The sequence below is a fragment of the Equus quagga genome, chromosome 11 (genome assembly GCF_021613505.1).
Source record: "Equus quagga isolate Etosha38 chromosome 11, UCLA_HA_Equagga_1.0, whole genome shotgun sequence".
NCBI classification, from domain to species: domain Eukaryota; kingdom Metazoa; phylum Chordata; class Mammalia; order Perissodactyla; family Equidae; genus Equus; species Equus quagga.
In genome coordinates, this window is record NC_060277.1 from 87,011,353 (window position 1) to 87,033,275 (window position 21,923).

General features: G+C 42.3%; 1 protein-coding gene across 4 annotated transcripts in view; it reads right to left on the reverse strand.

Moving 5' to 3' along the window:
• Positions 1–21,923, reverse strand: part of TOM1L1 (target of myb1 like 1 membrane trafficking protein) — a 61,767-nt gene that overhangs the window by 28,056 nt on the left and 11,788 nt on the right. For all 4 annotated transcript variants that reach the window (XR_006890585.1, XR_006890586.1, XM_046675300.1 and 1 more), the window contains exons 5-7: positions 21,288–21,413; positions 19,659–19,763; positions 18,541–18,657 (exon numbers count right to left, since the gene is read on the reverse strand). Coding sequence is in view for 2 of the 4 variants with exons in the window: in XM_046675300.1 (XP_046531256.1) it covers positions 18,541–18,657; positions 19,659–19,763; positions 21,288–21,413 (348 nt within the window). In the remaining 2 variants the exon portion in view is untranslated. The remainder of the gene's footprint in view (positions 1–18,540; positions 18,658–19,658; positions 19,764–21,287; positions 21,414–21,923) is intronic.

The following is a 21,923-nucleotide window of genomic DNA, read 5'->3' on the forward strand; positions in this document are numbered from 1 at the left end:
ACAGTTTGACAGTTCATCAACAAGTTAAACATAGAGTTACTACATGACCTAGCAATGCTACTCCTAGGTATATACCCAAAAGAACCAGACACGAGTATTCAAACAAAAACTTGCACATGAATGTTCATAGTAGCATTATTCACAGCAGCCAAAAGGTGGAAACAACCCAAATGCTCACCAACTAATGAAGGGGTAAATAAAATGCAGGATATCCATACAATGGAACTTTATTGGGCCATAAAAGGAATGAAATTGTGATACATGCTACAACATGGATGAATCTTGAAAACATTACGGTAAGTGAAAGAAGCCTGACACAAAACGCCAAATTTTATATGGTTCCGTTTATATGAAATATCCAGGACAGGTAAATTCATAGAAAACAGAAAGGTAATTGCCTAGGACTAGATGAAGACAGGAAGGAGAAACTGTTTAATGGCTATGGGGTTTCCTTTTGGGGTAATGAAATGTTTTGGAACTAAATAGAGGAAATGGTTATACTGTGAATGTACTAAATGCCATGAAATGGTAGACTTTAAAACAGTTTTACGTTACGCGAATTCTACCTCAATTTAAAAAAGTGCTAAGGTTTTCAGCACAGCACTGTACTATCCTGAACACTCTTCTGACAACAAAATACTTGAATACGCTGATGTGATATAAGATATTTAACATGCATGCTTAAACTTTTAAGAAAGCAAGAGAAGTCCACAAAGACTGAGAAACCAACAAGGATCCAAAGATATGAGAGGCAATAAACACACAAAAGCTTCCAAAAGGCAGCCACTTGCCAAACTCTAACGACTTTGAAAGGCAGGAGACAAAGCCTGGGGCCTGAACGAGATGGGGAGATGGATCAAAGATTCCACATGCAGGTGGGACACCTGGATGGCTACTTCCTGTATGTAAGATGTGAAATATATATACTGGTCTTGGTTTCAGACATAGAGCTCCTAAATCCCTTAGGATTTCCTGGGTAATGGGAGCATCTTTTGTTCTAACACGGCAACTCTTGGTGGGTTCCTAGATGACTTCAGGATGAGGGCTGGTCACCAGAAAAACCAAGCCATGATTAGAAGCTTGGAACTTTCAGCCCCACTCTCCATTCTCTGGGAAGAGGAGAGAGGCTAGAGATTAGAGTTAATAATCAATCATGCCTCTGTAATGAAGCCTCCATGAAAATCCATAAACTACAAGGTTCAAAGAGATTCCAGGTTGGTGAACACACCTGTGCTGGGAGGGTGGTGCATCCCAACTCCAAGGGGACAGAAGCTCCTGTGCTCAGAACTCTTCCGGACCTCTTCATCTGGAAATTCATCTGCATCCTTTGCAACATCCTTTATAACAAATCAGTAAGTGTTTCCCTGAGTTCTATGAGCCATTCTAGCAAATTATCAAACCCAAGGAGAAGGTCGTGGGAACTCCTGGTTTATAGCTGGTCGGTCAGAAGTGTGGAAGACCCAGACTTGCAACAGGCATCTGAAGTAGGGGCAGTCTTGTGGGGCTGAGCTCTTACCCTGTGGGATCTGATGCTAACTCCAGGTAGTGTCAGAATTGCATTGAATTGTGGGACACCCAGCTTATTACGGAAACCAAAGTGGGTTCATCTCCTGGTGAGTTAAATCAGACTCTCCACTAGAAGTAGTTGTCACACAAAGTAGGGTATATTTGCAGCAAACAGGAGGCCAAGCAGAATCATTTCCAAAATCGTGGTGTCCCTGAGCAAGAGATAGCAAGGGCCTTTTATTTCAGATGGGGAATGACTATTCAAAAGGGGGAGGTGGGTATTCGCTTGTGCAGGCTCAGTTGGAAAACATGCTTCCACATACACTGCAGGTTATGGTCATAAGGCCCGAGCTCCTTCTGGAGAGATCTTAGCATTAAAAATAAGGCAAAGGTCATAGGCATCACTCTTGTGGTGGGGCTTGGTCTGGTCAAGGTGGTCAGTGATGGCATTTCTTACACAGTTAAATGCTTCCAAACCCACCCTTGAGCTCCTCGGGGCAATTAGTCAGTGACAAGCTGGCATGGGAAAATTGGTCAGTGTGGGAAAAACACCCACACATTCAGTGTCAGAAGCGTTGGATGTGAGTAGTAAAAAAAAAAAACAAAGGTTTCCTTTCACTATATAAGTCAGTAAATTAAAACAAAACAAAACAAAACAAAACTCAGACCCACAAAAGAAAATGGCGTCTCAGCCTTGGCTTTTGGGGAGAGTAGGAAAATAAGTATTTTTCCTGAGAATTCTAACAGCCTTACTGCATCATCATCTCTAGGGATGAGACTCCCTGCCTTCAATGTTTACAAACCCTAGAGAGTGCTGGTCCTTCTTCTTCTGATTCTTGAGGTTCTGTGAGCGCCGTTGAGTTAACTGATACAGGTACAGTCAAAAGATAGCATAAGACAAGCCATCTTATAGGAGAAAGCCATACTGGAACTATGAATAACCCTGACTCACCAGCCCCTTTGAAACTTGGCTTTAGTTTGCCTAGATAATTAAGGGCCATCTCCAGGGAATATGCAGGGCCCTCCCAGTGAGAATAAGATGATAATTTTGTTCGTGATTTCTAGGAATGTGATGGCCTCTGGACAGAGATTCTGTGCTGATATCCATGACAACTGAAAGATCTGATGTGGCAACTCCCAGCCTGTAACACCAGGGGTGGGGGTGGGAGAGGGTGACCAACATTCCCAACCCCCCTCCCCTATAACCCACTGGCCTATATAACTGCTTCAAGATTCTGTACACCTCCCTTAAGATGGTTCTTTTGGACATTAGTCGGCAATCTTCACCCTTGCTAGCAAGCTGTAATAAAAAACCCTTTCTCTCCTACCACCTCGCCTCTTGACTATTGGCATGTTTTGGTGCAGGCAGATGGCTTCCCTTGGGTGGTAACAGTTCCAGGTTCTGGAAACCACCAGTTATTTGGAGTCCCTTTTCTCTGGCCTTAACAGTGACACTGGTTGTTCTCTGCTGCTGAAGTTAGCTACTGTGACAGCAGAGGACAGACACAGCTGTTTTCATCTCCATGTAAGTCCCTAAGGCCCATCCAATCTCACTCTGATTTATAGGTTAGTATAGGCTTCTTCTGGAGAGTCACTTGGGTCTCTCTCACCTGGGTGGAGCTCTGGGTTTCCCAGTTGGTCTGATCCCACCTACATTATCAGACACAGAATATTCTCCCTGTTCTGGTCTCCTGATGGTCTGTCTAGGCTCTCCTGTAATCCCTGGAGTTTATTCTTGAAATTTCTTATGTCCTTTCAACAGGATTTAGGGAAGAAAGAGGAGGCAAATTTATTATCTTAGCAAGCTAAAAAAAACCCTGTGGTTATTAGCTGGTTTGGAGGGAAAAAAATAGATGTCTGTTTCAAAACTCACATCGTTGACTTCAGATACTTTCATCACTTCTTTACAGATGCGTTCCTTCCCCCAGAGTATGCCCTTGTGATGCCGTGGCCGCTCACTGCCTCCCACCTTGCTGCCTCTTCAACCTCTGATGACCCCCCTAGGCTCATGTCAAAGTCTGCAAAAGCCCCTGTGGTGATGTTGGGGAGGCCAGGAGGGAGCCAGCTTCCTCTAGTGGCTCTAACTCCGTTCACCTGAATGGTTCAGACAGATGTGAGAAAACCTTGAAAAAGTACAAACTAAGAATTTGGTTCTCCATAGTCTGTCTTTGCTGGTTTCTCTTTTAGATGGTTGAATCCAATAGGCTCTTTGTCCTCTATCTCCATAGAAGATTTCATCACGTTATTGTAGATTGACTATAGTGAGATAGGATATTGTGATACAATATGAAATATATATTTGGTCTTCATCTCCAGTCCCTGGCACAGAGCTTCTGGCACAATTTCCTGGCACAAAAGCCTCGGAAATTCCCGAGAAGTAGAGGTGAGAGGAACATCTTTTGTTATTCATAACAAACGCTTTTCAACCATCCGGAGTTTATGCTAATTAGATGACTCTTGGAGAGTGGAGGCAGGCTTCCAGAGGAACCAACCCTGTAATTAGAGGGCTGGAACTTTCAGCCCTACCCCACAACCCCCAGAAAGGGGAGAAGGGTTGAGGATCCAGTTAATCAGGAGTGGCCAGTGATTAAATCAATGATGCCTACATAATGGAATCTCCATAAAAACCCTAAAAGAGGAGGTTTAGAGAGTTTCTGGGTCAGTGGTGAACCCCAACTCCACAGGGACAGAAGCTCTTGTGCTCAGGACCCTTCCACACTTCACTGTATGTACCTACTCATCTGGTTGTTCATCTGTATCCTTTATAATAAGCCCGTGATAGTAAATAAAGTGTTTCCCGGATTCCGTGAGCCATTCTAGCCAATTACTGAACCTGAGGAAGGGATCGCGGGAACCCTTGATCTACAGCCAAATCGGACAGAAGTGTAGGTAACCTGGGGACCCACTACTTGTGATTGGTGTCTGAAGTGGGGGCACTCTTGTGGGACTGAGCCCGTAACTTGTGGGTCTGTGCTATGTCAGAACTGTTCGACGTGAGGAAAAAAACCCCACACGCTTAGTGTCAGAAGCGTCGTGAGGAGAGAAATAGTTTTCTTTAATGAGATTATTTAGATTAAAAGAAAAACCTTAAATACCTGACAAAAGAGTTTAAGAACGGCACTCCCCACACCAAATCTCTGTGTTACTAACGGAAAGCACAGAAAAAAAATAAAGCTACCCATTCAATAGGTCCCGTAAATAAGTTGATCTGAAGCCAGAATCCATTCAATTTGAATTGGCCTTGAGTAGTATTCTAACGTCGATTTATGACCCAAGTGTCTTTACTATTCAAGGCAATACACAGCTCTAAGCTCTGGCATCAGAACAGCAACCAACAAATCAGCATTATGCTTGCAAAATTCAACCAAACCTCTGCACCCAAAGACTCCGACACAAAAAGGCCTTTCAGTGTACTCCAGGACGGCATAAAATATCAAACTAACTTCACATATTTAAATGGAATGTTTCATTGTACATTTTTTTACTGAAAGATTGTTTGCCACAGGTAGATGAAAACGAGAGAAAAGTCACAAATCATGTCATTTTAGAGCTCTGAAAGGCCTGAAGAACCACACGGAACTAGAAATATTGCTGTGGCCATTTTTGAAAACTATCATCTGCCACATACCCTTTTACTTTGATATTTAAATTTCAGTTTAACAAGCTTGTTAATATCCCGAGTCACAAAGTTCGTATCTGTAAAAGCTTTCAATAGTGAATTTTTTAAAAAGGATTAGGAACTCTATCTAGTGATTAATTTTCCTTTTAATCTCCTAATAAATAGGACGTGTTAATATCACCTTCGTTTACTAAGTATCCTCTTTGATCTTCATTTTATACATAATACAGAAACTAAGTCCAACGATAGTCAATAACTTGCTCAAGGCCAAGAGCCCCAGGAATCGTTAGCAAAATGATATATTAAAATGTTCCTAAGTAAAATATTCTAAAAGTAATATACTTAATGCCATTGAATGCAAAATATTGATTTGTTTCTCAGGATGTTCTCTGATGTTCTGTAGGGTAATAACAGATACTCAGCAAATGGGGCTTCTTTGCTCAAATAAGTTTGTAAATGTTGAGTTAAACGAAGATTCCTAGAGTGTTTACTATACGAATGAACTTTATGAATCTCTGTAACCCCAGGGACAGAATTTGCCATCCCAAAATATGCTTCTTTAGTATAAAAATTATTTGGGGCTGATTATTTAAAAGAATTTAAAGAGAAATCTCTGTTTGTAAGGGTGCCTTCCTCTCTGAGCCAGGAAGGAGACAGGACAACTAAATCTCCAGAAACTCTTAACAGAGAAGGCAATGACTTGAATCTACACAACTCTATGCTCGTTTACTGTGCTGACCTCATCTTAACGACAGAACGTTAAGACTATTTTTCAGGGGTGACAGCCAGTCAGGAGCACGCGCAGAAGAGAGAATTTTGATCTGACAATCGAAATTCATCCTGCCAATGCTTCTGCACACCAGGCCAGCCTCCCTGAGCCCTTAAATCTTACCCTATACCCTGGATCAGGGGGACAGAGTTGAGAATCTTCTGTCTCCTCATCAACCAATTGCATAATAAATTTTCTTCCCACAAAGGACAGTGTACCACAGTATTGGCTGCCGTGCATGAGTGGAGAGACTCCTTGCTTGGTAACAATTTTTGGCGACCACAAAGGGAATAGGTCCTGTGACCACCCACTGGAGGCTCTGGAGTCCCCGGCAGGGCAGGGGTCTTTTCGTTGACCCTAACTGGCCGCCTGGACAATTTTGTCTAGAGGCTCAGAGGATTGGATTTCCATTTCCCACTGTGGTGCTCCAGGCCCCTCGGTGCTTTTTTTTTTCCCCTTTGAGAGAAGAAATGGCTTCTGAATCTAGACATCTCTGGGTTCTGGGTGAGTAACTTTAAGTGACTCACTGGTTTGATTTCTTGGAAATAGAAGTTTAGCTTGTATCCTGGGGAATCCCGGTGGGCTGAGTCCTGAATCTTGAGCCTGAACCACCCAAAGTAATTAGAGGCAGAATAAAGGGGTCACTTGTGAGTTGCTCCTGGCAATCTGGTTCTGAGCAGCTCCTGGTAGACTAGCTAGTGTTCTGGTCTATGTCACATGTGGGATTGTATTGTGTGTTAATGTTTGTCTGAATTGTATTGGCTATTTGGGGACTGAGTTTCTCTGTGACTGTAACAAAGTCCCTTTAGAAATTAACCATAGGAGGGTCTTATGACTCAGAAAAAAAGAGGCACTGTTCCCTCTGGTCCTTCGGGATGTTCCTGACTGGGCACTTTAGGGAGGTGTCAAGGCATCTGCCCGTGACATGCAAGGCCTCATAGGGACCCCATTCTGAGGAACATATCTTATTGGACCCTCATTGTTTGAGGTCAGGCAATCAGCAGCGGCAGCTCATCCAGAGCTCAAATCACCCAAAATCTGTGGATGCCAGAACACGTAAGGGAAACAGCCAACCCCTTGGTTATTCTTGGGAGAGCTGTTCCCACAAGCACACTATCAAAACACCATCCCCTAAAAAGACCTTGCTTGTTGCAGCCACCTTGGTAAAAGCCCCCCTTAAATGGGAAATGTAAATGGTATACCAAAATGCAGCCCGCTGTGAGGCATCCTTCAAAATTGGGTGACGTTCAGTTATGAGCCCATGAAGAAAAAGAAAATGATATCCTTTTGTAATACGGCCTGGCCCCAGTACTCAGTGGGACGAGATCCCCTATGTGCAATCTTTTGTGTTTTTATATTAGAACAAGAACTTTCAAAAGAGATGTAAGATTATGATTCAGAGGGAGGCTCCACAGAAAAAAACCTGTCCTCCCAGCATCATCAAAGTCAGATGATGATCTTATCCTTCCTCATTTGCTATCCCCTACAGCGCCCCCACAGTATGCCGGGGGTGCAATTGGAGATGACCAGGAAAGGCATAATGATCCCCCTGAAGCTGCTGGCTTGGCTTTGTACCCTCCTTTACCTAACAGTCAGGCAGGAATGGCTCCCCTCCTCATACCCATCGAGGTACTCAATTTGGCCCAGGGAATGCTCCACCCCAGGCAGGGCAATTTCTACTAACACAAGTCCCTGTAGGTCTCAATGACAAAGGCCAGCCCCAGAGGATTTTTGAATGTGCATACCCCTTTTTCAACTTCAGATTTACACAACTGGAACAACAACATGCCCACTTACCAGGATGATCCCCCAAAGATGGAAAGTTTATTTACATCCATCTTTTCTACCCATAACCCCGCCTAGGCTAACATTCAGGCCCTTGTGTATACCCTCCTCAGCCCAGGGGAGCATAGGATGATACTGGACAAGGCTCATCAGGAAGCCAAGAGAGTCCACGAGTTACAACCTAACCATCCAATCAGTGCTCCAGCAGTAGAGCCCATACCCGGGGTTCAGCCAGGCTGGGACCCCAGTGGTCCAGGAGACTGGGTGAGGCTCAACCATTATAAAGCATGTTTAATAATTAGAATGCAGATGGGGGTCCCCAAATTGAAGAGCCTAAATAAGGTCCAGAAGGTACAGAGTCTTTGAAACCTAGAGAAAGTATACTGATATGGACCTGGAACATCCAGATAACATGAGGCTGCTCAATATGACTTTTATCAGCCATAGTGCCCCTGATATAAGAAAAACATTACAAAGATTGGAAGGGGGATTGGGGATGTCTGAGTCTCAACTTGTCGATATTGCTTTTAAAGTGTTTAATAGGTGTGACCAGGAGCTAGAGAAACAGAAACAATGAGAGATGAGACTGTAAGCTGCCCTACTCGCCACAGCCCTCAGTCACAATCCGCCAAGACCAATGAGAAAAGACAAATGGCCACGAGTAAGACCCATGGGGCCCCACCTTCCAACCACAAGGGACCCTCAGCCCTGAGGCAATGTGCTTAGTGTGAGCAGGAAGGCCCTTGGAAAAAGGAATGTCCTAATCGTTTTTGAAAGCTGAGAGAGAAAACCAATGTGCCCAACCATCAGATGCCCCAATTTGTCGACGGAGACCAAGAATGAAGGGGCCTAGGGGCTCCTCTAGACTCCACCAGCTCCATCGACATCTCCTACAAGGAACCCCGGGTAACAACAGCAGTGAGAAAGAAACTTATAGAGTTTCTAATTGGCACCAAAGCTACTTATTCTGTACTAAACACCAGACAGGGGCTCCTCTCCCCCAAGACCACATCCGTTATGGGTATATCTAAGTCACTCTCTCTTAAACCTTTTCTACAACCACTTGAGTGTCACATAGGGAAAACGTATCTAAAGCACAGCTTTCTGTAAATGCCTGAGGGCCCCATCCCATTGTTGGGACGGGATCTACTAACACAATGCCCAAGTGACTTTTTCACCAGAAGAAGTAGACATTAAAGTCCCCCCAGATTAAGCCTGCCCCCTCCAAGCAGTGCCACTGCAACTGGGAGACGAGCCTCAATTGGTCCCTGAAGAAGTTCTGCAAAAGGTAACAGCGGATGGGGCTGGCCCCGTGGCCGAGTGGTTAAGTTCACGCACTCCGCTGCAGGCGGCCCAGTGTTTCGTTGGTTCAAATCCTGGGCGCGGACAGGGCACTGCTCATCAAACCACGCTGAGGCAGCGTCCCACATGCCACAACTAGAAGGACCCACAACGAAGAATATACAGCTATGTACCGGGGGGCTTTGGGGAGAAAAAGGAAAAAAATAAAATCTTTAAAAAAATAAAAATAAATAAATAAAAAGGTAAGAGCAGACGTTTGGGCTGAAGGGAGGCTGGGAAGTGCCAAGATGGCTGATCCAAAAGGTGCCAAGATGCCAAATTTGAAACAATACCCTTTAAAGAGACAGAGAAAAGAAGGTATAAAATCCCTGATAGCCACCTTTCTTAAATGCCAATTAATGCAACCTTATCAATCCCCATATAACACTCCCATCCTGCCAGTACAAAAAACAGGGACCATCCTGCCAGGACAAAAAACAGAGACTATCGTTTTGTACAGCATTCAAGAGCCATTAACCAAATTGTAGAGGATATACATCTGGTGGTACCAAATCCTTATACTTTGCTTACAACTTTATCTGGAGACTTCTGTAGGTTTACAGGGCTAGACTTCAAGGATGTCTTTTACTGCATACCCCTAAGTCCTGAGTCACAGGAACCGCTTGCCTTTGAATGGGACAATCCAGAGACTGATGTAAAACAACAATATTGCTGGATGGTACTCCCAGAGGGATTTAAAAATGCCTCCTCCATTTTGGGGGAAGCCTTAGCCAAAGACTTAAAGCATTTCCAGATGAGTGAGAGAGTCTTACTCCAGTATGTGGATGCCATACTGATTACTAGTAAAACTACTCAAACTGAAATACAATCCTTACTTTAAATTTTCTGGCAGAACGGGGATATAAAGTCTCCAAGAGAAAGGCACAGATTTCTCCACTAACTGTAAAATACCTAGGATTTGAATTATCAAAAGGACAAAGAAACCTATTGCCAGATGGAAGGGAAGCGTTAGCTAGGGAGGCTGTGCCCACCACCAGAGGACAACTGTGAGGATTTTTAGGGATGACTGGGTTTTGTTGTATTTGGACTCCTAACTTTGAACTCATGGCCAAACCCTCACATGAGGCTCTTGGAGGAAATGAGAATGAGCCATTAAACTGGCCTGCAGAATGCCATAAGGCGTTTCATATCATCGAGGGGACACTTTCAACAGCCCTAGCACTTGGTCTCCCAGACGTTAGAAAGCCACTGGACATGAGCGACAGGGCATAAGTCTTGGGTTGTGAACTCAGAATTTAGGTGCTTCCAGAAGACCAGTAGCTTACTTTCCCAAACAATTGGATATCATAACTCAAGGGTGGCCAGTTTGCCTCTGGGCTGTAGCTGCAACCTGTGACCATTTACAAGAAGCTGAAAAATTTACTCTGGGTCAGCCTACAACTGTGCACATTTTACAGTGCCTGCTTCCTCTACTTGAATAAAAAGGTGGATACTGGCTTACTTCAGGGAGACTGGGCAAATATCAGGCCATACTACTAGATAACCCAAATGTAAATTTAAAGGTGATACCCACTCTAAACCCAGCCACTCTGCTGCCCGCTATGACAGGAGAACCTGTCCGTGCTTGTACACAAATAATTGGAGAGTTTATTCTAGCAGACCCGACCTGATTGACCAGCCTTTGGAGAATCCAGATGTGGAAATGCTTCCTGAGGGAAGCAGCTTCATGGACTATGGACTTTGGAAGGCTGGATATGCCATAATAACGCAACAGGAAGTCCTAGAAGCAGAAGCACTCTCTCCAGGTACATCCGCCCAGAAGGCAGAACTCATAGGCCTCGTGAAGCCGTGCTTCTAGGAGCTAAGAAAAAGGTAACCATTTCTACAGATTCGAAGCGTGCCTTCTTTGTCATGCATGCACATGGGGCTCCATGGAAAGAGAGAGGCCTATTCAAAGCAGGAAGGAAAGAGATTAAACATGTCGAGGAGATACTGGCCTTATTAGATTTTGTCTGGATGCCGGAAAAGGTGGCCCTGTGCATTGCCCAGGCCACCAAAAGGCTGATAGTTATATAGCTAAAGGAAAAAATTTGGCTGATCAGGCTGCAAAACAAGCAGATCTAGAGAGAGCAGAAGAATGGGGATCTCATTCTGACTCTAGCAACTTAAAGGTGGTCAGTATTAAACCATTAAAGAAGGCTGGATTTATAATCAACAGGGACGAGTGCTTATACTCAAGAATTTAATGGAAAAAATTATTGCTCACTACATCATCAAGGAACCCATTATGGGAGAGATGCAATCTATCATTCACTACAAAAGTTAACTGTTGGTCCAAAAATGCAAAGGACTATCCAAAAGGTAGTGCAAAATTGCCTGATTTGTGCCAGAAACAATCCCAAAACTGGGCCACCTCCAATCATAAAAGAGGTGCAAATCCAAGGGACATAACCAGAAGATAACTGGCAAATAGACCTTATTGGGAAATGATAAATATTTACTGGTATTTGTGGACACCTTCACAGGACAGGTTGAAGCTTTTCCATGTAGGATGGAAAAGGCTTCCGAAGTAACAAAGGCCTTACTAAAATAAATCATCCCTCACTTTGGGGTGCCTCTTTCAATTCAAAGTGGTAATGGAGGAGCTTTCACAGCCAAGGTAACACAAGAGATGTCTTGGGCCCTTGGAATACAATGGAAGTTATATGCTTTATGGAGGCCTCAGTCTACAGGAAAGACTGAAAATATGAACCATACCTTAAAGGAAACAATTGCCAAAATATGTCAGGAAACCAACTTAACCTTAGGGATGAGGTCTTGCCAATTGCCCTGTTTAGGGTAAGAGTAGCCCCTAGAAGTAGGCTCCAACTGAGCCCTTATGAAATGTTATACGGGAGACCCTCCCTTGAGACTAAGTATTATCGCAATCTTGAAAATGATTGTGCTGTACAAGAATTAGATGCAGTAAAATGTGTACTGTCCTTAGGTGCTACTTTATCTGCTATACATGAACATGCTTCTTGTTACTAACGTTTCCCACAGACATTCCCCTGCACTGCAGAAACCCAGGGGATTGGGTCCTCAAGACTTGCAGAAGTCAACACCCTAAGGATGAACTGCAACCTAAGTGGAACGGAGCCTACAAAGTCCTTCTGGTTACACGTTCTTCAGTAAAATTAAAGAGTTAAAGCTTGGATACACCACTCATGAATAAAAATAACGCCCATTTCCAGTCAGGACTCCTCTCATCCACTCTATAATTCCCAAAAAGGTAATGCCCTTCACGAACAATAGGAAACAGAAGGACCAAATCATCCAAACACTGAGCAGCTACGGAGGCCCACGGCCAATTTTTCCACCCAAGAGTACTCTTGTGAACCTTTAACTGATCTTAAGTTACTTTTCAGAAAACCAATGAAACTGAGGGAACTCTTGGATTTCCAGATAAACAAGAAGCTGTTCCTGCCTCTAAAGCCAGCCTCTGTCTGATCAGATTGAGGCCAGAAGCAGCCGACAGCTGAAGGAGACAGCTTACCCAAGATACTGGACCAGGCCTGTGTTGATGCAACTTAATTTTACCTTATCTCATACACCCTATTCTGCACTGTTTAACTAACCATGCCTACCTCATTAACACACCTTTGCCTGACTCCTTTTGGTATATTGTCCTTTTTCTTCTTCTTCTTCTTGTAATTATTCTGACTTTCTACTTCTTTCTTACAAACTAATTGCCTTCTTCCAGAAGGATTGAACCATTTTCTTTGCCAATTCTAGTCCAGGCTATAAAATGTCCCCTACTTTTCTTTGCTATGTTCTTTCATTTGCCCTGGCCTCTCAGGCTTGGAAAGATAAGTCCTTAATAAGAATTTCACAGATTTTTTCAAAATCAGGGAACCTGACTGACTGCTGGACCTGTCACCCAAAGCCCTACGCAGTACATGATCATGGTGACCCTATAGTAAATCCAGTAGTCAATTTCTCAAGTATACCTGATTTTACTGTGACTTATGATATAAAACCTTCAGATGTGACCTATAGGGTCAGGGTAATAGACAGAGGATTTCCTGTCCCCTGTTTCTTTATAACCATCCCTAAAATGCAACCTATGAAGGTTACTGAAGAAGAACATAAGGACAAAAGGACTTATAGCCATCAGGACCAGATATTAACCAACGGACAGACTGCACTCACCTGTACGCTCAATGATACTTACTGCTCACTCCCTATTTCCTACTATCTGGTCCAGGAAAGGTGCTGGCAAGATCCAAATTATAAGTCCACCTAATTATGTCAGGATTTTAATTTAAAAAAAAAAATCTAGTGTTCCTGCATGGAACACCCAATTCTATACCAACCTGTGGATTACATTCTTCCTCCTGGACAGTGCCTTGCACTGACCCCTGGATCAACCAGATCCTAGATAAAATCCCCAAAAATGAAAGCCTAAATTTTACCAACATGACTAAGGTATTCTATGTGCCCCCCTCAGGGTATATCTTTGTCTGTGAATCCAATCGCCATCCTTGGGCCTATAACTGCCTTGATAGCTGGCACATAGGAGGTACCGGTCTATTAGGATATTTAGTCACTCCTTTCTCTGTACATAACTCGAGTGAAGCCCAGCACTGGACTAGTTCCTTAAAACTTTTCACTAGAACTAAAGGATCTATATTAGATGGAGATTTGATCTTGAAAGCACCAGACAAATATGTGCCTGGATATCAGGAAGATTCTGATGCATATTTCTCTGGACAAACCTTATCACCTGGTGGGGGGTGGCAGCTCATGAACATATGATTAGAAATCTCTCTCCCACCTTAGGAATAGTAGCCAGGCAAGCGGCCCAAGCCTTAGCTTCCTAACAGAAAGCACTGGGTTCCACGGCTAAAGTAGTGCTCAATAACCAAATTGCTTTAGATTACATACTAGCTGAACAAGGAGGCATTTGTGCCATGGCAAATTCTTGCTGTTGCATCTATATTAACACCTCCTCAGAGACTGAAACTCATATAGACAAAATGAGACAACAGGCAACTTGGCTCCAACAAGTGTCATCCCAAGAACCTGGGTTTGATCTCTCAAACAATATTTTTTGGTGGATCCTGTCAGTAATAAGGCCTATATTTGAGAGATTGATAAAGTTAGGTATCACAGTGTTACACCTATTAGGATTTATACTCCTCCTTGTCAAACTCTGCGCTTGCTGTGTTTTTGGTACCCAAAAATCCACTCCCCACACTCCCGTCTTGATCATAAGGGAGACCCATAATGCAACATCCAGATTACAACCTGGGTATTTACAATGAAAAGCTAAACAATTTCATTCATCTAGCCCCTGTTAAGTCCACACCCCTTATCAGTAGGAAGCAGCTAGAGCTGTGTGTCACTCCATTTCCTTTAAGATCGAGGAATGAACAACAAAAGAGGGTATTTGTAACCACAGGACCAGGAACAGAATTTGCCACCCCAAAACATGCCTCTTTAGCATAAAAACTATTTTGGGCCAAGTATTTAAAAGAAGGAAAAAAAAAAAAAAAAGCAGCCACAAGGAAAGATCTGAAAACCTAGAAGAAGTTACCCATTTATAAGAGAAATTTACATTTATAAGAGAAATCTCCATTTGTAAGGATGCCTTCCTCTCTGAGCAGAAAGGAGAGGACAATTAAATCTCTAGAAACTCTTTATCAACAGAGAAGGCAATGACTTAAATCTGCACAACAACTTTACCCTTGTTTACTATGCTCACCTCGTCTTAACAGAATGTTAAGGAAATTTTTCAGGGGCTGTGATCCAGCCAGGAGTAGGTACAGAAGAGAAAATTTTGATCTGCCAATCAAAACTCATCCTGCCAGTGCTTCTGCATACCAGCCTTAAACCTTACCCTATACCCTGGATCAGGGAGACAGAGTTGAGAGCCTTCCTTCTGTCTCCTTGCCAATTGATTGCATAATAAACTTTCTTCCCTCAAAGACCTGTGTAACACAGTATTGGCTTCTATGCACATGGGGTGCAGAGAGCTCTTGCTCAGTAACACCTCAAAGAGGAGAAATATAGTAGGCAATGAGTTTTGCAAACTTATTTGCCCACAGGTAGCATTTCACCCCCACAGAACACAGCATAAGACCAGTAGGAAATGCTGTCTTAAATTGTTTCCTAGAGTTTTGTGTTGATTCCCCCAGAATCTTATTATCTTAATGTCATCAGAGGAACCTTTCCAAATGTTATCTGGTTATGTAGTCTTTCGGCTTACATCCCTTTAACGGCTCCCTTCTGCTCTCTGGGTTCAGCCCACTCTGGCATGGCCTACAGGGTCCTTAATAACTGTATAGACCAAATCTTGTCACTCATCACCTGGAACTTTATGCCCCCAAGCTGTAGTTTTAAATTCTCTTCTCATCCTTATGTACCTGAGAGATACCACAAACTCGGATCCATTAATAGTGGGTGAGGGGTGGCAAGGAGTTCCTTAAGAGGTGTATCTGACACCCTAATGGTCTCTGGAGGTAGGCTTACATAGATATAGCTTGAGAAATGACCTTTTTTTTTTTTTTTTTTAAACAACCCTATAAAAATGTAAAAACCATTCTGAGTTCACAGCCAGCACAAAAACATACCAAGCCCTGCATGTGGCCCACCAGCCACAGTTTGCTGGCAGTTTCCTCAATTAGAGGAAAGCATAATCCAGGACATTCAAGACTGCCCACCGTGAGTACTGCCGTAGAACACGGAAGGAAAATAAAGGACCACTCCATGCCTAGAGACTGTGGTAGCTGGAACAAGATGGCATGAGGGGCAGCTAACAGAGTTGAGGAGTGGCAATCAAACAGCCAGCAAGACATTCCCTTCTCACACCTCTCTCCCCATTGGAGACCAAATAGCTGAGACAGGAGTATCTGTTTCCAGCTGGGAGCAATGTTTGGGACAGAGACATAGGGTATTATTTCCAGTTGCTGGTAGCATCCAGGAAAAAATAGGAAACATAACTCAGAAGACCAGCTACCAACATATCCACCCCAGCATCATCCCATGCCAATCCCATATACTCTGAAAACAGTACCAAGCAGAAGCTGCAGCAATTGTATCCTCCCCTTGGCATGGGTGAGCTGGGTCACAGAAGATGCAGACCAGCTGCCAGGGAATCTCACACAAAAATGAGCTCACTATCTGCAATCCAGCCAGATAGTTGAGGAATGCAAATGAAAGAAGGGAGGAACAAAGGAATTTGCACACAAGGAAGGAAAATCCATAACACAAATGGAAAAGTAAGATTAAAAATAATTATCTTTAGAAAAAGGAGAATGCACATCTATGGAATTAAAAAAACTATTATAAAAATCCAAATAGATTTTTAAAATAAAAAACATAATTGTTGAAATAAAACATTCCTTAAAAGAGCTAACCAGACGATCTGATGTACATGTTTCAGAGAAACAGTACATGAAATGCAGAAAATTTCCTAGAACTACAGCCCAAAAGAAGGAAGAAATGAACAGTATTTTTAAAACATTAAGAGATAAAAAACATAGGTGGAAGTTTCATCATCTGAAAAAAGTTCCATGGGAAAAGAATAGAAAGATGCTAGAAAAGAAATATTTGCAGTAAGAGCTGAGAATTTCCCAGAATTAAAATATACATAAGTTGGGGCCAGCCCCTTAGTCGAGTATTTAAGTTCGCATGCTCTGCTTCAGCGGCCCAGGGTTTTGCTGGTTCAGATCCTGGGTGCGGACCTAGCACCGCTCATCAGGCCACGCTGAGGTGGCGTCCCACACAGCACAACCAGAGGCACTCACAACTAGAATCTATGACTGTGTCCTGGGGGGCTTTGGGGAGAAGAAGAAGGAAAAACAAAAAATGATTGGCAACAGATGTTAGCCCTTTAAACAAGACGCCAATCTTTAAAAAAAAAATACACAAGTTGACAAGGCAAAAAGGCCTATGGAGTACTAAGAAGGATAGCTAAGGGAAACATACATACGCACATACATGCACACACATCCCTGCATACAGTACAGTGAAATTTCAAAAATGTTAACGTAAAGAGAAATCACAAACGCAACCAGAAAAAAAAAAAACCTGATTATAAAACAAAGGTACAAGGATCAATAATACCATACTTCTCCTCAGCATCACTGGGTGCAAGATAACAATGGGGCTGCCTCTTCAAAGGACTTAAGGAAAAGAATTTTGTATCTAGAATTCTGTATCTAGCAAAACTACTAGCACTTAATGGGGAAGCAAAAAGACATTTTTGGACATGTCAACGCTCATAGTTTACCACTAGTAATGATTCAAGGAGATAGCAGTAATATGCAAGAAGCAATGTTGAGCAAGTAAAGTTTTACAATTTATTGTTTCCCAAATAAGCAATGATTAAGAAAAATGTTACTTACTAACAATCTAAAAATTTAAAGGAAAGATAACACCAACATGAGAAGTGGAGAGTGGGAATCCAGGACAAGTAAAAATACGACAAGTTCTTAACTTGTGTGGGGGAAAAAAGATTTAGAAACTGATTTTTTTTTCCTAATAACTTCTAAAATTAATATGGTAAAAAGTGTGTTAAAATATAAAATTGATCATTAGAATGAATCATTAGAAGGGAAAAAAGTAGAGTGTAAGGATGTACAGACACAGAAAAAGGCGTAGGAGGGCCACTGCTCCAGTAATACCGAACTGCTCATGGTTGTCCTCACATGCTCATGCAGGTCCAAACGCACTGTCCTCTGCTCCCTCCAAAGCCCAAGTACTGCCTCCATCTAAATATTTCCCCAAATCCTCACCTTTCTCCTTGCCCCCACCCCTAATCCCACTGTATGATAAACAAATTTCTATTCGAGCATGTATCATACTGCATTAAACAGGTTGTTTGCAAAACAATCTTGTTCCCTAGACGTAAGTTTCTGAGAACTAGGACAGCCTCTGCATCTCTACGTCCTTTACCACATTGTAGTTACTCAGTGTTTGTTGAATACATGCACACAGAGGCAATCTCTTCGAATTTAAAGCAATTAGAGATTACTAAGAGATTGTATATGACCAAGACTATAAATGATTAAATGACAGTTAATTATTTGTTGCAAGAGGGTAAGGACCACATCTAAGTTACTATCGCATTTTTGATAAAGTCAGCCTTGCATTTTTTTTTGTTAAGTTTACAATCACCTGAAGATGCAGGAGGACAGATTAGACAATGTTAACGCATCTTCCATCGCCAAGCCTCTAAGTTTAGAGAATAATTTTTTTTTTTTTTTTTAGGAAGATTAGCCCTGAGCTAACATCTGCTGCTAATCCTCCTCTTTTTGCTGAGGAAGACTGGCCCTGAGCTAACATCCGTGCCCATCTTCCTTTACTTTTTTTTTTTATTTTTTATTTTTTTATATGTGGGATGCCTGCCACAGCGTGGCTTGCCAAGCAGTGACATATCCACACCCGGGATCCAAACTGGTGAACCCTGGGCCGCCAAAGTGGAACGTGTGAACTTAACTGCTGAGCTACCGGGTTGGCACCGTAGAGAATAATTTTAAGAGACACTATAGGCATCTCTGAAATCATACTACACCTGCAGAAGCTCCATGTCTTCACAATTTTCCGATCCAGGAATATTCTCCATCAATATGGTGGACATCACTCTCACATTCATTTTCACCATATCCAACTCACTGTGCAATTTACCAATCTGGAGAGAGCAACACGATTGCCAGTCAGTATACATGACACATAAACAATGGTAACCTATTTCTTTCTCTTTGGAGACATCTGCTGGAAGAGACGATCCTTTTGCAAAATTTAACATTTTCAAATTTATATTTAAATGAATATAAATATACATAAAATTACTTTACAAATGTATAATCTATCACATTCTAAAAGGACTTGAGATCACTTGTAATAAATTCAAAAATACACTTTAGGAAAGTTAAAAATGAAGGGGGAAAACAGCCAGATGAGAAACAACATGGAGAAGGGGGAAGGTGCCTATACTAGGAACCTGGACAAAATGGCAAATGTTAGTCTGCATTTCTTGGCAACCAATGGAAAAAAAGGAGAAAAAAAAGGTTTTATATTTCTCATGGCATTGGGGAAGGAAGAACCAAAAGAGAAACACTTTATTTCTTTCTGGATTAAATTCTAAAAGGAATTAGCCACATGAATTTTTATATGATGCTGAATAATAATAATACAGAGTCTTCAGTGATAGTTCCCTTATAGCGGGACAGAAAGGAACTTCACATCAGAATGGCTTCTCTGGACCTCTGATAAACAGATATAAACAAGTCAATGTAATTCAGCCGCACAATTAATACTAGTAATAAGGCGACCACTTACTGAACTCTGAAATGGGATCTGGACAGTCCTATCAGCAGCAATAGGAATCAGCTGGGGGATGCAAGATCCGTTCCACAGCCCAGTCTCCACCAAGACATGAAAGCCGCCAGCTGAGCACAACTGTTAAAGGCGTGGGCTTTAGAATGAGACAGAATCCATGGGAATAATTCCTCTTAGAAGTGAACCATGATAAGTCACACAGTATCACTAAGCTTCAGTCCCTCCTCTGTAAAAGGAGGGTAATAATGTACCTTGACCTCATAACGTTGTTAAGAAGAATAAACAAACTGTAGATAGAGTGCTTAGAACTTAGAAAGAATCATCAATACATACAGTTGTTGCTATCGTTACCTGTTCTGGGACCAGTGTGATAGTAGAGTTCCTGGGAGCAATTACAGAAGAAAGAGCTGGTGCACTAGGAACAGGGGTTGGTGGATTCGATGAGATCTGAGAAGTCTATCAATATGAAATATGCAAATATTATTATTTGAATTAAGGTAGCCACCCAAGCTGTTTGTCCATTCAGATGACTCACTCACTTTCTCTCAACCAAAGTCCTGAGTGGGGGGTGTTAGTCCACAGTCAGTCATCAAGTGTACAACCTGCCAGCATTTTGAGAAGAGTGCCAAGCAATGGTGTGCCCACAACAGAGCAAGTGTTCAATAACAGGTGGCTGCTATTATGATTATTAACTAAATTGAAATTTAATAAAATGCTCTTAGGTTACACCAAGAGGCTACAAGAGAAACTGCCATGTGAGATTAGTGCTGCCCTCTCTTTGGGTTGTTAAAAACAATTTGTGTCAAGACTTTTTAAGCCACAGCTGGCAAGGCATCTCCTTCTCCACCAGTGAATACTCCCAGAGTCGATGCCGCATTTCCAACCTTGGGTAGAGAGCCCAAAGCACAGGGCTCTAGGCCAGTGCTTCTGGAAAGGAATAATAAGTCACCTGGAAATCTTGTAAAAATGAAGAGTTTGACTTAGTTGAGGGTGGAATATACTTAACAAGCTCCCAGATTATACCCCAAGTCACATCTTGAGTAGCAAGGTCCTAGGCCTCTACTATATTGTGCCTTGGAAGGAAGACAGAAAAGGGGTACAGTGGGCAAGCTCCTGGTTGGATAATAGGATGGGGCAGGAGGCTAATGGCCAGGAGCAGCCTTCACAAATAGAAGAGTTGGCCCTCAAGACAATGCTTCCTCAAAGATCAGACTTCTGGTACACACTTCAATTGCTTATTCCACCAAGGCAGAACTCATCTATACAAGGGAAGAACTGCTGTTTCACATTATGGAAATCACAGAAAGCTAGGAGCTGAATTATAATCAGCCACTCAAAGTGTTACAAGTTCAAAACCTTGCAAATTATTTGCAAACTGGAGAATGAATACACGTCAACATCTAGAAACTCTTCCAAGGGCACAGTATTAATAAGAAGTTTATTTTATGACTACCTATGGTAGGGACCCTGGCCTGTCTAGCATCAATCCTTTCTTTTGAAAACTGCCCCCTCCTCTACTATATCCAAATGATTTTCATTTGGAGCCTCCATGTTCTTAAGTGACCTCAGTTGCTTTGTGCAGAAATGGAAAACTGACTCAGGTTAGTTCGATGAGACCCTTCTCCAAAATTTTTGAGTTTGGAAGCTGACAAAGGTAAAGCTATAATACGAAAATTTGGAGGCTACGTTGTCTACTATGTGGAAAAAGCTAGCCTGCAATGAGAGAGAAGGAGGAAGCTGACGATCAAAGAGAAGTAGACAAGTAACAGGGCATTTGAGTGTTTGGTTCTCTGCTGTTCCAAAGATCCAGCTAACACCAGCTCTCTCGTGGCTTGATTATTCTGTGAGAAATCACCATAACCTTCTAATAAATTAACCTTTTAGCTTAAGCTTGATGGAGCTGGGGTTGTCCCTTTCGATGAGAAAAGACCCACATAATCCACTATCTTACTCTACAAGGGTCAAAGAAAGGCCTCCTACCTCGAGTCCTGCTCTTTCAGCCTCTGCCTCTGAGGGAGGAAACTGAACACCTTTCTTCAGCAGGTCAAGGTACACTTCTTTCACTTCACTTACGTCCACGCCTCCTGGGAAACCCTGTGACCAAGTCTGAATTCAGGAGATGGAAAGTTCCAGAGTTAAAACAGCAGCCAAAACAAAACTCTTAAGCTGGAGACAGAAAATGAGAGAGTGACAATTATGTACCTCACTCAGCTTTCTGTAAGCTATTTTGCAATGCCATGGACAAAATGTACATTTTCAAAGACTAGAATAATAACAAATATTTTTAATCATCAGACTCCCACACCTCAACATTTTAATGAGACCCTGGAATAGATACTACCAATTTTTTGTTGTTGTTGTTGTACTAAATCCAGAATTAATAGAAAGATTCTACAACAGCCTCGGTAGCTCTTTTGCCAAATAACTGAAAGTAGTCGGCTATCTACTCCAGGCATAGTTTCCATACCTGCAAGATGGAGGTACACATTACTCTCTTTCCTACCTGATGTGGATAAAATAGAAACTGAGGGAAAAGAAGGGAAAAAGACTACAATGTCTACATAAAAAGGGCACCATCCAATGTCAAGAAGTTATTATTACACAGAAAATAAACTA